The sequence below is a fragment of the Spermophilus citellus genome (genome assembly GCF_964194105.1).
Source record: "Spermophilus citellus genome assembly, chromosome: 10".
Classification (NCBI taxonomy): Eukaryota; Metazoa; Chordata; class Mammalia; order Rodentia; family Sciuridae; genus Spermophilus; species Spermophilus citellus.
In genome coordinates, this window is record NC_138197.1 from 68,654,694 (window position 1) to 68,669,645 (window position 14,952).

Here is a 14,952-nt window from a genome sequence, read left to right on the forward strand (position 1 = left end):
GTCTTCTGCTCAATCTCCTAGGCCTCCTGGCCTCTCTGAGCTCCTTGCTTGGTGACCTACAGGTCAAGAGATGACTGAAAGTGCTACTCTTATATTCCAGCAGAGGGCACTGTAGGTCTGGCTTTTCAAACAGGAGCATGAATAGCACAATATTCACCCAAGAATGAACTGGTCACAGCCTGAGCCCCTCTGCTATCAATGTTATAGAAATGTATCTTGGAAATAACCCACATTGTCTCATAACTGCTACAGACCACCATACCCTATCCACATGAAACTAGAAGGAGGCACTCCTGCTAGTCATAGCCACACTCTGCTGAAGCCTAGGGAGTGGGCTCCAAGCAGGCGACCATGTCTATAAGCAGCAGACAGGACACTTTTTCCACAGGAGCTCAGCCTTTCCCCATCAGTCTTCCCCACTAGGACTGGTCCATTGCACCAGTAGAGTGATTCACCAAGATCCAGTACTCTGCTATCCTGAGACTGGCCATAGGAAATGAAGTTCCACATTTGGTAGAATTCAGAGAGGCAGAGTTCTGCCTCCATATCAAGGCAATTTTATCATGTCTCCTACTCAACTCAAGGCTACTCCAGGTGAACAGACACCCTTCACAGGGTCCCTAATGAGCTGTGTGAAAGGAGCTCATCACAGGGCTGCTTCTATTAATCTTAAGTCCTCCTTGGTCCTTCCTGAAAGTCCTGATGAGGTTACTTCAAGGGGCAGTGTAGTCTAGGAGTAAGAGCGTGGGCTCCAGAGTCAAGCTTCTTGGGTTAACTTGTGTCTCTACAACAAGCTAGTTTTATGACCTTGGGAAAATTTCTAAAATTCTCTGTGCCTCTGTCTCCCCTCTATAAAATAATAGTAGGTCTTACCTTACAGAGTTGTGTTAAACACGTTTATCAAGTATTGGCTACTTTTATTGTTATTATCTCTAGAAAATCCATGCAATCCACTTTAATCAGCAGTCTGCAACCAGCACTAAGTTCCATTGCTGTCTCATGGCCCATCTACTTCCCCTGTGTTCAGAATTCTGAACAAGTACACCACTATGAGAAAGGTATTTTTGAATGTGGAGGCAAAAGAACTGCCCCCATGTGGAAAACATGCTCTGGGGATTGGTCTTGTTCCCTGGATATATGCTTTCCTGGGCTCCTCTTCACTTCATCCCAAAACATTGATAATTTCCTTGCATCAGGGAAGACAGTAAGTGCAAGATAGCCCTCCAAACACACTTTAGCTGATTTCAGTACATCTTAATGTTCCAGCCAACTTCAAGGGATTAATGTCCAATATTTGATATGACTTCCTAGAGAAGAGTCATTTTTATGTACAATATCATTAACATTTTCTCTCAAGCTAACCTTGCATGAATTTCTAGTCAGTGTGGTATTACTCTGCGTACAGCAATCCAACTCCTAGACAATAGCAATTAATGTGTGTTGGATATTATCACCACTGTGTCCCAAGCCTTAATCTAGAAGTCACACTTCTGGGATCCTAAATTTAAATGACAAACTCAAATGTCACTGCTTCCAGGAAATAGTCCCTCATTGCAATAACCTGTGATGAAATACAAATCAGCCCTCTGGTTCAGTCTAAGCTTCCAAAACTCTATACTCTAAACAAGGCTTTAATACTGCCACGTCTTTAGGTCCTCAGATGTATAGGGAGGAGGTTCAAACTGTATCCCACTGTATTATAATTATTTCAGATACATAATGTTAGAGGAGATTTTGATTTGAGGGAAAAAGGGAGAGAGGAGGATCAGAGATGATGAATGAGTGGGGCCAAGCTAAGAGAAAATCAGGAGCATCCCTACAAAAGTAGCATCCCTACACTTCACCAGAGATGAGTCAGCAATCCTCAACCATTTTCAGAGAGAATGGCAAATACTGGACCACATCTAGTTCCTGACAAGCATCAAAAAACAAGAAATATAAAAATCTGAGAGGGTGGGACAAAGCCACTACTTGATGCCAACAGAACAAGGCATTGAAAACATCAGATGTAGAGCTGGATTCTACTCTATATCAGAGACTAGCTGGAGGAAAGACAACAAAGGGCCTAGCACCTTTTTCCCCTTGGATGACAGAATGGATGTAATGGCCAGGAGACTGAAATTTTGGAGGAAGCTACCCTGAATACTTCCCTTTTTCTCACTCCCTAAGTCATACTCTTCTGCATCTTAAATTTTCTCAAATCCATCCATTCTTGTTCAAGATTCTGAAATGCAAGCCAAATCTAGCCTATTTAAGTAGAACATGAATGTATTCTATTTTTAAAATATTTTAGTTATAGATGGACGTTATAACTTTATTCATCTATTTTTTATGTGGTCCTGAGGATCAAACCCAGTACCTCACATGTGCACAGCAAATGCTGTACCACTTAGCGACAACCCCAGCCCATGAATGCATTATAAAAGAACACTTGGGGGGTGCTAGGGTTGTGGCACAGGGGTGGAGTGCTCACTAGCATGTCCAAGGTTTGAACCTCAGCACCACATAAAAATAAATCAAGATATTTATTTTTTAATTGTATATGGACACAATATCTTTATTTATTTTAATATTTATTTTTTAATTGTAGACGGACACGATATTTTTTAAAAAAAAGAACACTGGGAAGCATATAAAAGCTGCAGGGGGAATGGAGAACCAAGCTTGATGTGGAATAACCAGTAACAATGCTCAGAATCATGCCACAGACGTGGTTTGGCAGAGACATTACCTACATTCAGTGGGCACTGCTGACACCAAGGACACAGAGTCCTGGATACTGCTATACTGCTGTTGAGAAACAAGATTCAGTGACACTTCTCCCAATGCCCATCACTAGGAAAAGTAATAATGAACTTTATCTAGCCACATCTCCCTTCCAACCTCATGTTTGATTCAAAGTCTGGATCAGATGTATTTAATTAGACTAGCCAAAAGTTTTTGTCTACGTCCTTGCTGTGAAAGAGCCTGAGTGAGGAAGATCTGGTTTTCTCAGCCTCTAAAGTGAGATACAGGTTTTGTTTCATAAGAGATGCTTCCCAAGCATAATGAATGTTAGGTAATCACTACACTACCTTATGAGTCCCATCCCTTGTCCCTTTCCACTTCACCCAGCAATCCAGGAACCAAACCAACAAAAGTTCTCTGCTGCCTCTCTAAAGCTTCTAATGCATTTGCCATCCTGCTCCCTAAAATGCTCTTTCTGGTTCTACTGTGGCTCAGGGACTACTACTTATGGACTAAGACTTAGATCAAACATAACTTCCCATTTTAGGCCATTTGCAATTCTAAAAACATGTCAATCCCAGGAAAGGAGTATCTATCCAGATAAGGATCCATCTTCCCCATATTAACCCTAAATATTTATCCAATATTCTGAGTTCAGAGAAGCAAGACAGCAGTGAGGGAGTTCTTGTGATCACTCTTCCCCTCTGTCACAGTCATGGTGATTTGACTCCTGAGATCTTGAGAATTTGGTGTGAGGGGCTGGGATTGTGGCTCAGAGGTAGAGTGCTCACCTAGCATGCATTAGGCCCTGGGTTTGATCCTCAGCACCACATAAAAATAAAATAAAATAAAGATATGTGTCCACCTATAAGAAAAAAAATAAATATTAAAAAAAGAGAATTTGGTGTGAGTGGTTAGGAGAGATCCCTGCCATGTACCTAGTTGATATGGAGACTACAGAATCACAGAACCAAATAGCCACATTTGCCAGGTACTCATTGAATGAATTTGTTCTTGTTTCAGACCAGAGGGAATCAGTGTCCACTAGGCTTCCCCCCATTATCTCAGAAGATGGGAATTATTTCCTGCACCAGAATAGTCACATGAGATACAATGAAGCTGTACGGAAGGTGTTGCTAAAAACATGTAAGTACCTTGGAGTGGGCACCATGCTAGGATTTTATCATTGAGGCATGATTATAGGGCAGGAAGAGAGAAAGAGCCAGGGAGAGAGACTGAGAAGAAGTGGGAGAAAGTAGATTGGAATGGTAGATGAGCCTGATGAAATATAAATTGAATCAGATGTGAAAGCACAATATACAGGTTTAAATCCTAGTTCTGCCTCATTTTAGACATCTGACTTTCTATGGGTCACTTACACTTTATTAACCTGCTTCCTTGTTCATTTTGAGAGAGAGAGAAAGAGAATGCCTTCTTTACTGGTCTACCAGTCTTACAGAATTGATATGAAGATCACACCAGAGCTGAAATAATTTAGGAAGGTACTTTGTATATTATCACACAGTACCCCATGGTGAGTAGTAGGGCAAAGCACCAAGCTTTAAATTTAACTAAACTGAGCTTAAACTCCAGACAAATTGTGTAATTTTGGGCAAGTTAACTTCTCTGAACCATCTAAAAATGGGAATAAAGCTGTGTATGGTGGCGCACACCTGTAATCCTAGCAGCTCTGGAGGCTGAGGCAGGAGGATCGCGAGTTCAAATTCAGCCTCAGCAAAAGTGAGGTGCTAAGCAACTCAGTGAGACCCTGTCTGTAAATAAAAATACAAAATAGGGCTGGGGATGTGGCTCAGTGGTCAAGTACCCGAGTTCAGTCCCCAGTACTCCAGTCCCCAGTAACCCCCCCAAAATAAATTAATTAAATTAAAAAATAAAAATGGGAATAAAACTCTAGCACTGTTGTGAAAAAGCATGTAGGACAAATTTTTGATGCATGTGATACATTGTAGAAATCTTGTGAGAAAATTATGCTCTGTAAAGAAAGGCAATCCAGGACTGGGGTTGTGGCTCAGTGATGGAGCGCTCATCTCACATGTATGGGTCACTGGATTCAATCCTCAGCACCACATAAATAAATAAAATGAAAGTATTGTGCCCATCTACAACTAAAAACAAACAAACAAAAAAAATAAATAAAGGCAATCCAGGACTGGGGATATAGCTCAGTTGGTAGAGTGCTTGCCTCACATGCACAAGGCCCTGGGTTCAGTCCCCAGCACCACAAAACAAAAACGGCAATCCCAAAAGGTTACAATTGGTATGCCATTTATACAGCATTCATAAATTTACAAACTTATAGAAATGAAGAACAGAGAAGTTAACTTGTCCAAAATCACACAATATATCTGGAATTTAAGCTCAGTTTAGTTAAATTTAAAGCTGGTGCTTTGCCCTACTACTCACCATGGGGTACTGTGTGATAATATACAAAGTACCTTCCTAAATTATTTCAGCTCTGGTGTGATCTTCATATCAATTCTGTAAGACTGGTAGACCAGTAAAGCAGGCATTCTCTTTCTCTCTCTCTCAAAATGAACAAGGAAGCAGGTTAATAATGTTACAAAATGGCAGCACCAGGATCAACAGCAATGGAACAGTTCTGTATTAATATATTAACATCTTGGTTTTAGTAGTGTACTATAGTTTTGCAACATAATACCATTGAGGGGATCTCCAGGTATTATTATTGAATCTACCTATCTCAAAATTAAATTTAATTTATAAAGCTAAAATACTTCTAGCTTATTATTAATTAATAGGAAAACAAGTAAATATATTTACTCAGTGAATTATTAGATTTTTTTAAAATCATGATTATAAAAACCACAGAGCAAACCAAAATATTAGGCCATAAATCTAAGTTTAAAAAAATACCCAAATTTTATACACAAGTAGAATTAGATTTATCCAAACAGTGAGAATACTTTTTTTTTTTTTAACAACTAAGCCACATTCCCAGCCCTTTTATTTTTTATTTTGAGACGGGGTCTCACTAAATTGCTTAGGACCTCACTAAATTGCTGAAGCCAGCCTTGAACTTGTGACCTTCCTGCCTCTGCCTCCCAAGTCTCTGGGATTACATGCACCACCATGCCTGGTGAAAATATATGTATTTTTTAAAGTATCTAGGTAAGTTTTTAAAAACACCTAATACCTCTAGAACATGATAGCACTTGATATCTGTATCTAAAAGTGAGGTGGTATCATTGTTAAGTTTCAGAGAATTACCTGGAGTGAGGAAAAAGAAGGCATTATTTCAGAGAGGAGGGAAAGAAGTAAGGATGATTAAGCCCAGAAAAAAAGAAAATAATGAAATCAGTGGACACCATCTGATACACTTCCCAAGTGGGTTGACCACTTGTTCTTCCACCATCTTAGCTCTTGGGGAAGCTTTCTTGGAGATGGCTTACTAACAACAGGAAGAACCAAGACTAATTCATCTGACCATGAAAGGTGTAAGATGCTGGAATCCGGAAGTAAAGCAGGGTGTGGTAACCACATTCCCAGGACCTCTGAGCACCTGCTCAGGCCCAGTTGCTTGGCTAGGCTTTTGGGGAGGGAGAAAAATAAGTGGTAAACTTGAAGGAATTCAGTAACCTGCCCTCCCCACCACCCAATCCATTCAGTCCCCAATCAGGTCTTCAGAGTCCCTCTGACTGATGCTCAGAACTTCAGCTTCTGGCGGTCTCATGATCCAGGAGTACGTCCGGAGAAAACCATGCCATGGATCTGGAGCCCATGCCACTGTCTCATTAAAAGCCCAATGACCAGGTTAGGTTAGGGAGGGGTCAGGGTGGGAAAACCAAGGGAAGTATTCCCTCCTCTTACTGAAATCATTAGGCTGTTTTATCTCTGCTCAACATTGGAGAATTAGGAGAGGTTTGGGTCTTATTAGGAAAGACTGGTCACAGAACCTGGGCAGTAGTGGTGTTCAATGGAGTTAAGGATTTCTTTCTTCTTCTTTTTTGTTTTGTACTGGGGATTGCACCCAGGGGCACTTTACCACTGAACTACATCCCCAGCCCTTTTTATTGTTTCTAAAATTTGAGACGGGAACTCACTAAGTTGTTAAGGGTCTCCCTAAATTGCTGAGGCTGGTCTTGAATTTGTAATCCTCCACCTCAGCCTCCCAAATCGTTGGGATTACAGGAATGAGCCACAGTGCCCAGCCAGGTTTGTGTTTTCACATTGTAGATATGATTTCTGAGGAGCAGAATGACACATGTCTGTGCCATTCCTGTGGGAGCCGGAGGATGTTTCCACTACCTTTGTTGCTCCCCTACTTTTTCATCACTACCCCTGCACATTCTGAGGTGGTCTTGGGACTATTTGTAAGGATTTTCCCCAAGCCTCCAGCCTAGCATGGCTGAATCTCAGACCATTTCTCTCCTTTCCAGGTTTATGGATCACTCCATTCTTAACGACAGAAACTTCAGTCTATATTGAGGAGGATATGATTGTATAAGGACAAACAAGATGGATTGTGAAAGAAGAACAAGGAGTGGGAAAGAGGGAGAAGTATCCCAGTTCTGATGACTTTGACTAATGGGAAGAGGGGAATCAAGAAAGCAGAGTAAACAGATTGGACTAGAAGTCCCTTGTGTGCACTAGGGTTTGGGTAGGGAAGTCATTCCAAAGCCCTAATTATTGTGAAAGGAGGTGTGTGAGAGATTCCTGAAGAGACCAGATCTTGGTATGAGGGTTGTGAAGGAGTCAAGGCACTGGAAAGACAACCACAGGGGTCCAGACCTAAGGCATAGCAGGAGTCAAAGTAACAAATCTTGGAAGACACAGCTGGTCCTCATGTTGATGAAGGGCCTAGAGTAGTAAAACTCTCTGAAGACACTGTAGCTTCACCTTGGCAGGGAGAAAGCCACAGAAAGCCCTCAGACCATAGTCCACAAAGTCCCACAGAGTCCTGGGGCAAAAGGCTGCCTCCAACAACCAGGCTTTGCCACTTCTGATCCAACCCAGGGCCCAGAACAGCTGCAGAGAACAGGGAATTTTACAAAGAGTTTGATTTTATTGATATTTAAATATATTAAATATTTCACTGAAATACATGGTACAACCACCCTCCCCCACTCCCACAGTGGTTACATTATAAAACCAAAGTCCATGGCTTCCCATCCCCTGACTCCTCCACCACCTGGTGAGGAAAGAGGCAATGGTAACCAGGGGAAGGGCATGGCTGGCACTGTGGTACAGGGAGCAAGGATATGGACAGGCCCCTCCCACCTGGCAAGAAGCAGAGACAAGTCATTCAAGGCTGAGGTCTTCCCACTCTGGCTTACACCCTCACTCCTACTCCCTGGCACCAAGTAGTCTCTTCCTATTCAGAGATATCAAAGAGGAGTCAATTTTCTGTCTGGAACAGCTAGTCTTTTCCCTCCCTCTGCCTTGGCTAATGATGTGCCTGGTGGCCCATTTGGTTGATGCATGGAGATAGATTTCCCAGGGTAAGCAGTACCGAGCCAGAAACCAGATCTGCAAGGAGCTGGTGCTGAAGGAATATGAGGAAGATCTAGAACACTACCTTCCTCTTCCACCCCCAAACCCCATTCTCCTCTGACTTCCAAGACAAAAGTGATCTTCAAGCAAAATTCAGGCTAATGCCTCTGGCTTAAATAGGTACAGAGAGAAAAACCAAGGCACCAACTAATTCAGGCCAAAGTTGAGGAGTTGCAGGCAAATGGGTAAAAGGAAGGAAAGGACAGGAAGGAAATGTGAGTCTAACCTCCTAATCCTTCTACCAGCCCTTGCAGGCTTCATGGAGATTGGGAGCCAGGAACACACTAGACTCAGGCTAATGACTTGGAAAAGCCAAGTTTAAGGTTCCCCTGTCCCATCCCTTAGTACCAGTATCTGGGTTCTCAGAGGGATCCCATGCTACCCAAGTCCCAAAGCATACCACATCCCAGGACACAGGCTGAGGAACCCAGGAAATTCCTGAGTCTCTACTCAACAAACCCCAAACAGTTTAAGTGCATGGAGCACTGGGGCTCAAGCAAGTGCTTGGGTTCCTGCCCTAGGCAGGGAGACAGTCATACTGCACATATGGCCCCCAAACGGCACTTAGGGATTTGGCACAAAAAGGATTCCCCTTCCCAGGCCACCCTCCTTTTGCTACCACACCCCATCCCATACCTGTGCAACCTGGGCATCTCTCTACATCCCTTGAAATAGGATACCCTGCCTTATTCCCAGAAGACAGAGGCCTATGGGAGAGAGGCAACCCTGGGTGGAGAGCTGAGGAGCAAAAGTACAAGGACACACACAGACCTGGAAAATACATACACACAAAGAGCAACATGCACACACAGTTATACAAACACACAGGCTCTCCCCAGTGTCAGAGACCTGGGAGACCAGGTTTGGGATCAGGGTCATCTTCTTCTGTGCCCTGACCCATTTTTATTTGGCAATAGAAGGGGTAGAGATGCTCCCTGCCCCCTTGCCAGCAGAGAGCAAGCGAGCGCTGGGGCCAAGGAACCTGATCCTGGCCACTTCAGGGCCTTAGATCAGTCTGGCACCACCCCCCTCCCTGGCCGCCTGCACTCTTTGGCACCTGCAGGTGAATGTCCAGCTCCTGATCTAACATCCCCATACACAGGCTTGCTCTCTGGCTGGGCATTTTCACAGTACCAATGAGGCCAAACACCCCTTTCCCTGGAGTGTGCAGGAATTGGGGCTAAATCTGAGCTGTCAGAGGTCCCTTTGTTCCCCTTTGGGGACAGATCATGGGACTAGGATTTGGCAAATGGAAACATTCCCCTGAAATGTAGACAGAGCTGGATCCCCAGGGTATCTCCCTCCTGCTCTATGCTTAAGAGGGAGACCTGGCCAGGGCTGGGGTACCCAGGACCAGTGCTGGGGATGCAGGCATAGCAAAGGCAAGCATGGAATAGGCACTCCTCATGCCTGGCTCCAGTCTTTGTACAAAATATTCCCAGGGGAAGGAGGGTAAGGAAGGACCCATCCCTGAGCCTGTTACCCAAACAGAGAAAGGGGCAGGCAAGGCAAGTTGCCACTTTAATCTCTCAGGCAGAAGGGCTCCCCTTCCACCGCTGCTCCTTCCCCTGCTCCCACAAGTTGGAAGAAAGGAAAGGTAACAGCCCAACTTCAACTGAATAAGAAAGTCACTTGCATAATCCTCTTGGTATCCCCTTGATCACCAGTCTGAGGGCAGATGAGCATGGTCCAAGTACAGCATGCTGGGTGTGTTCCCTTCTGCCTTCAGCAAGGATTGGAGGCTCAGTGCCCCCTGCCACAACTCCACCCAGCAAGCACAGAATCCACTCAATGCCCACCTTGGTCCCTTCAGTGGAATCTGTAGCTGGGTCCTGCTAACTGCTGGGGCCCCCATTGAGGAAGTAGGTGGTCATCTCCCCCTTGCCCTTCACCTTGACCACCCCTCGACACTCCAGTTGGTAGCCCTTGGCAGCTAAAACCTGGTACAGGTCCGTGGTCACCTAGGGGAGTGGGAGGGGAGCCCGCTTAGCCTGGAATCCTTCTTGCTGCATTTGCAGAAGCTCAGGTTTTCCCCAGTCAGGTTAGCTCCCCTCCCCCAACCTCCATCCCACCAGCCACAGAAGACTGCCACCCTGTCCCTGTCCTGCAGAGACCTATGCAAGCCCTCTGGACCCATACCCCTCCCAGCCTTGGCTCATAACCCTCTCACCTGTATTCGGTCAGGGACCCCTGTGCTGTCCATACGACTAGAGACATTCACTGTGTTCCCCCAGATGTCATACTGTGGTTTCCGAGCCCCAATGACACCTGCCACAACTGGGCCCATGTTCAGCCCTGAGGTGGGGAAAACAGCAAGGGATTGAGACTAGTGAATGCTCTATAGTCAGTCCAAGGAGTCGTCTCACCTCTTGGTACCTTGAGAAGGGCTCAGAGGAAAAATGGAAAAGGAACAAATCTCCTAGTAGTAGAATGGAAAGTCTGGGCACATGGGCTGTGGGCTGGGTCCAAGCAACAGGGTAGTAACAGTATCTAATCTTCTGAATGCTTGCTCATGCCAACTACTGAAATAAACATTTTACATTGTTGCATCCTCTCAACACCTCTCAAAGGTAGGTATTTTTTAAAATTTTTTTTAGTTGTTGATAGATCTTTATTTTTGTTTATATGTGGTGCTGAGAATCAAACCCAGTGCCTCACACATGCCAGGCAAGTGTGCTTTGTTGAGCCACAGTCCCAGCCCCTCAAAGGTAAGTATTTTTATCTCCATTTTACAGACAAGATTTTTGGGGTGACTTATTAAATAACCAGTAGATGAAGCAGCCAGAACAAACCATAAATGGAACAGCCATGAGTCCAGAACCCATCCTATTAACCACAGTCTTCTATCAGCTCATTCAAGAGGAAGTACCTCTATTGAACTGGCCACAGATAAGGACACAGGCATTGGAGTTTAGATTAGGTAGGCCTGGTTTCAAATCCCAGTTTAGCCACCTACTAGTTATTGATGTCTGAGAGTCTCTCTTATCTTTAGAAAGGGAATAGTAATGTGAGGATTAAAATGTACTCAAAATATCTAGGACAGAGTCTAGAACATAGAAGTACCATAATAAATTACCTCTCTTCTTTTTTCTCCCTTGTGATACTGAGGGTTGAGCTGAGGTGTGCTTTACCACTAAGCTACATGCCCAGTCTTTTTTTTTTTTTTTTTTTTAATTTTGAGACAGAGTCTCCCTAAGTTGCCCAGGCTGGTCTCAAATTTAAGATCCTCCTACCTCCACCTCTCAAGTTGCTGAGAATATGGGTGTACCCACCACACCTGGCTGGTCTCTGTTCTTAAAATCAATATAGATATAGAAGGTAGAAGGGAAGAAAACCCCACAGGAGCCCTGATGATATGTGACCCCCAGCCTGTACCCTCAACTTCACCCAGAAACAGTCCTGGGAACACCTGCCAAGGAACCAGGCCTTCTCACCAATCTTCATCTGGAAATTGTTGAAGGAGTGCTCATTGATGTGCTTCATCTGCTCCATGAGCCGCATTGCATAGTCTGCGAGGGCAGTGATGTGGGATCGTCCCACCTGATCATAGGTGCTGGCATTCAGCCCAGAGGCAGCCATGTAGGTGCTACCAATTGTCTTGATCTTTTCCAGTTGCTTGAACCGTTCCTCGCTGATGATCTGGACAATACAGGGGAATCTAGTTGTCAAGGCAAAACCCAGCTCTGCTCCAAGGCTCATTCCTCTCCATACCTTGGCTCCTTTCCCTCATTTCTATCTTGAAAGTACCCCCCCACACACACACCACCATCACCACTTTTTCTTTTTAATATTTATTTTTCAGTTCTCGGCAGACATAACATCTTTGTTTGTATGTGGTGCTGAGGATCGAACCCGGGCCACATGCATGCCAGGCGAGCACGCTACCTCTTGAGCCACATCCCCAGCCCCACCATCACCACTTTTTAATGGATGGGCTCCCTTCCAGATGCTGCTCTCACTACAGAACTGAGCAGCCAGGAAAATAGGCAGTCTAGGGACCTAGGCAAGGCCTTGAGAATAGCACTTGGGACGATCAACTGTGATGCTGTGATGACCCACTCAGAGAACACAGAGGTCACTGAGCATTAACTACTCCAACGCTCATCTCTGCGGGGAACTGAGTCCCAAAATGAGGAAGGGACTTCCCATTCCTGACCTGAATGTTCTGAACACTTCCTCATATTTTGCTTCCATTTTCTCTATTCAGGGAATGGTCTTATTTGCTTGGTCCCATGAGGTCAGACTACTGCTTTCCTTTTCATGACATCCACCTAGTACCTTTCCTATCCCTCACTAATCATTATGACCTTCTTTGTTCCCCATTAAGGATGTCCTGTCCCCACTGGGGCTGACCCCCCTTGCCACCTCTGACCTTCATGGGTTCTTTCCCTCACCTCCACTGTACCTACTCTTACCCCTATCCATGACATCACTGGTTCCCATTAAATCTCCCTTTCTCCTCCATTACCACCCACCCCCTCTAATTGTGGCCTTCTCATCCAAAGTTCACATCGCTCCTCTGGTCCCCAAGTTCCCCTACTCTCTGCCAGCACTGGTCAACTGGACAAATACCTCATCAAAGTCAGCGATGATCTCGTTGAGCAGCCGCAGGCACTCGACACCCTCATTATTTGCCTCCAGCTCCACATAGAACTCGGAGAAGTTGGCAATGGAGGCAAACATAACAGCCACACACTCACACGACTGATAGTAGAGTTCATCATTCCGGCGCTCACGGGCCAGGAAGTGGGCAGCCACATCCTTGGGAAGAATGTTATGCAGCAACCGCCGGTTGTATGCTTGGAGCTCCTCCATCTCCTCCTTCTCCCCTGTTGCCTGTGGATACCACATCCATCGCCCATTACCCAACATTCACAAGGGGTGGGTATAGTGGCCAAGGCCTGGAGTTGAGCATCAGAGGGAATCATGTAGAGGAAGAAAGACACTGATAGATGAGGCCTAAAGATCAGGCAAAGAGGTGAAGGGGGCAAGTACAGGAGGAGACAGAGGGAAGGGCATGAGCACAGAGAAGGCATGGGACTAGTTGGGCTTAGGGCAGCCTGAGCCTTAGCCAGCTAGCAAGAAATGCATTTTTGGCTTGGCCCAGGCTCTGGCCCCAAGTTCCTCCACCTCTGCCAAAGGCCCATCCAAGTCACCTGCAGTTTCCAGAGGAAGTCCAGGCGGGCAGTTGACTCCACCTGCTGGGCATGCAGATACAGCGCCAGTGCAAACACCAATAGGATCACAGGGGTCATGTATTTGAGTGCCACCCTCCCTGCAGCTGGGCTAAGGATAAGCAGAGACATGCTTGGTATCCGAAGGAGGCAGCTGATGGCCCCACCCTTTGCTTCCCTGGAGCCCTTACTTACCAGTCCAGCCCATCAAAGGTCTCATTGGATGGAACCCTGGCATGAAAATACAAAAGACAGGAAGCAGCTTCAGTGCTTTCTGGGTTGCTTGGCAGGCCGTGGAGAAGGGACAGAGACTGCATTACTTACTATGCGACCAGTCAGGCATTGGGCCAGAGCTTTTCTATATATTAACTCATTAAGAGCAGAGGCCTTAAGAAAACCTCTACTCCTAGTGGCTCCTCTACTTACTAGTATAGGACAGATTACTTAAAACTAAGTTCAGTTTCCTCATAAGCAAAACAAGAATCAGATCTAAATAATGCATATGGAAGGCTTAGCCCATACCTGGCATACAGTAAATCTTCATAAATGTTAATTGCTATTATCTTTATAATTACCCTATGATATAGGTGGCATTGCCATTTTACAGGTGAGAAAACTGAGGCTCAGAGAAGTTAACTCACCTGTCCAAGGTCACATAGCTAATAAATGGTAGAGCAGGGATTCAAACCCAGCAGTCTCCAGAGGCTCTCTACCTCAACAAGCTATGGCTACATATCACAAGGGGTAAGATTTTGCATAAGAAAAGTCAGTGTGGTGTCCTTAAGCAGGAGTTAAAAATGTGGGTTCTAAGCCCAGGCTCTGCCACCAAGCAGCTCTGTGACTCAAAGGTGTTAAGACATTGGGTAGGAAAGCACCAGGCAAATGTCAGAGGGAATTTTTGTTAGAGACAGGGATTTTTTGAGAACTGGGGTGTTTCCCTGGGATAACTGCTTGGGGTCACATGCCAGGAGTTCCTCCATTTCCTCCCTTTCTCCCATGGGTACATAATAGCATTCCAAGGGTATAAGGGCCTGGGCACAAGAGAGAGACTCAGTGACCCAGCAGAGTCAGGAAGACTTCTGGAGTATTAAGGGGGCTGAGAATAAACTTACAAGCCATGGACACCAAGCAGTAGGTCATAGTTGTCGAAGATGGTGGCTGGGGGACCCAGCAGAAGCAGCATCAAATAGATGAGCCCCAAGACAAAGATCATGGCCAACTTGCCGATGCTGCTTATGTGCAGGAAGACAGAGCTGGCCAAAAGACTCAGGAGCATGTTCCCAACGAAGTACTGGGGGAGGGGGCGATGGCAGAGGAAGCGTTGGGTGACAGCAGAGGTACTGGCACCCGGGGCAGGAAGAGCCCTGCACTCCCCTGCCTGACCTATCCTCCCCCTTCCACAACCCTCAAACCCCAATATCCCTCACCCTCCATGCCTGGCCTACACCACACTAGGGCCCCTGATTACTTAGAAGTGTGGGTTCTAAGCCACACTTGGGGAGTCTGGTGAGTTCCTGGG

General features: G+C 45.4%; 2 protein-coding genes across 8 annotated transcripts in view; one reads left to right on the plus strand and one right to left on the minus strand.

Annotated features, from left to right (window-relative positions):
* The window catches only part of SPMIP11 (sperm microtubule inner protein 11), a 31,698-nt gene extending 23,292 nt beyond the window's left edge, over window positions 1–8,406 (plus strand). Inside the window, exons 5-7 of one of the 2 annotated variants that reach the window (XM_081310114.1) lie at window positions 3,751–3,873; window positions 6,375–6,519; window positions 7,146–8,406. In XM_081310114.1, coding sequence (XP_081166240.1) covers window positions 3,751–3,873; window positions 6,375–6,519; window positions 7,146–7,194 — 317 coding nt within the window. In that variant the 3' untranslated portion in view covers window positions 7,195–8,406. Of the gene's footprint in view, window positions 1–2,643; window positions 3,874–6,374; window positions 6,520–7,145 lie in introns of those variants that run through there. The other variant, XM_081310113.1, reaches the window with a different exon arrangement.
* The window catches only part of ADCY6 (adenylate cyclase 6), a 37,823-nt gene continuing 30,705 nt past the window's right edge, over window positions 7,835–14,952 (minus strand). For all 6 annotated transcript variants that reach the window (XM_081310082.1, XM_081310083.1, XM_081310080.1 and 3 more), the window contains 7 exons: window positions 14,546–14,724; window positions 13,629–13,664; window positions 13,416–13,545; window positions 12,832–13,095; window positions 11,694–11,898; window positions 10,430–10,554; window positions 7,835–10,220 (listed from right to left, as the gene is read on the minus strand). In XM_081310082.1, coding sequence (XP_081166208.1) covers window positions 10,095–10,220; window positions 10,430–10,554; window positions 11,694–11,898; window positions 12,832–13,095; window positions 13,416–13,545; window positions 13,629–13,664; window positions 14,546–14,724 — 1,065 coding nt within the window. In that variant the 3' untranslated portion in view covers window positions 7,835–10,094. The remainder of the gene's footprint in view (window positions 10,221–10,429; window positions 10,555–11,693; window positions 11,899–12,831; window positions 13,096–13,415; window positions 13,546–13,628; window positions 13,665–14,545; window positions 14,725–14,952) is intronic.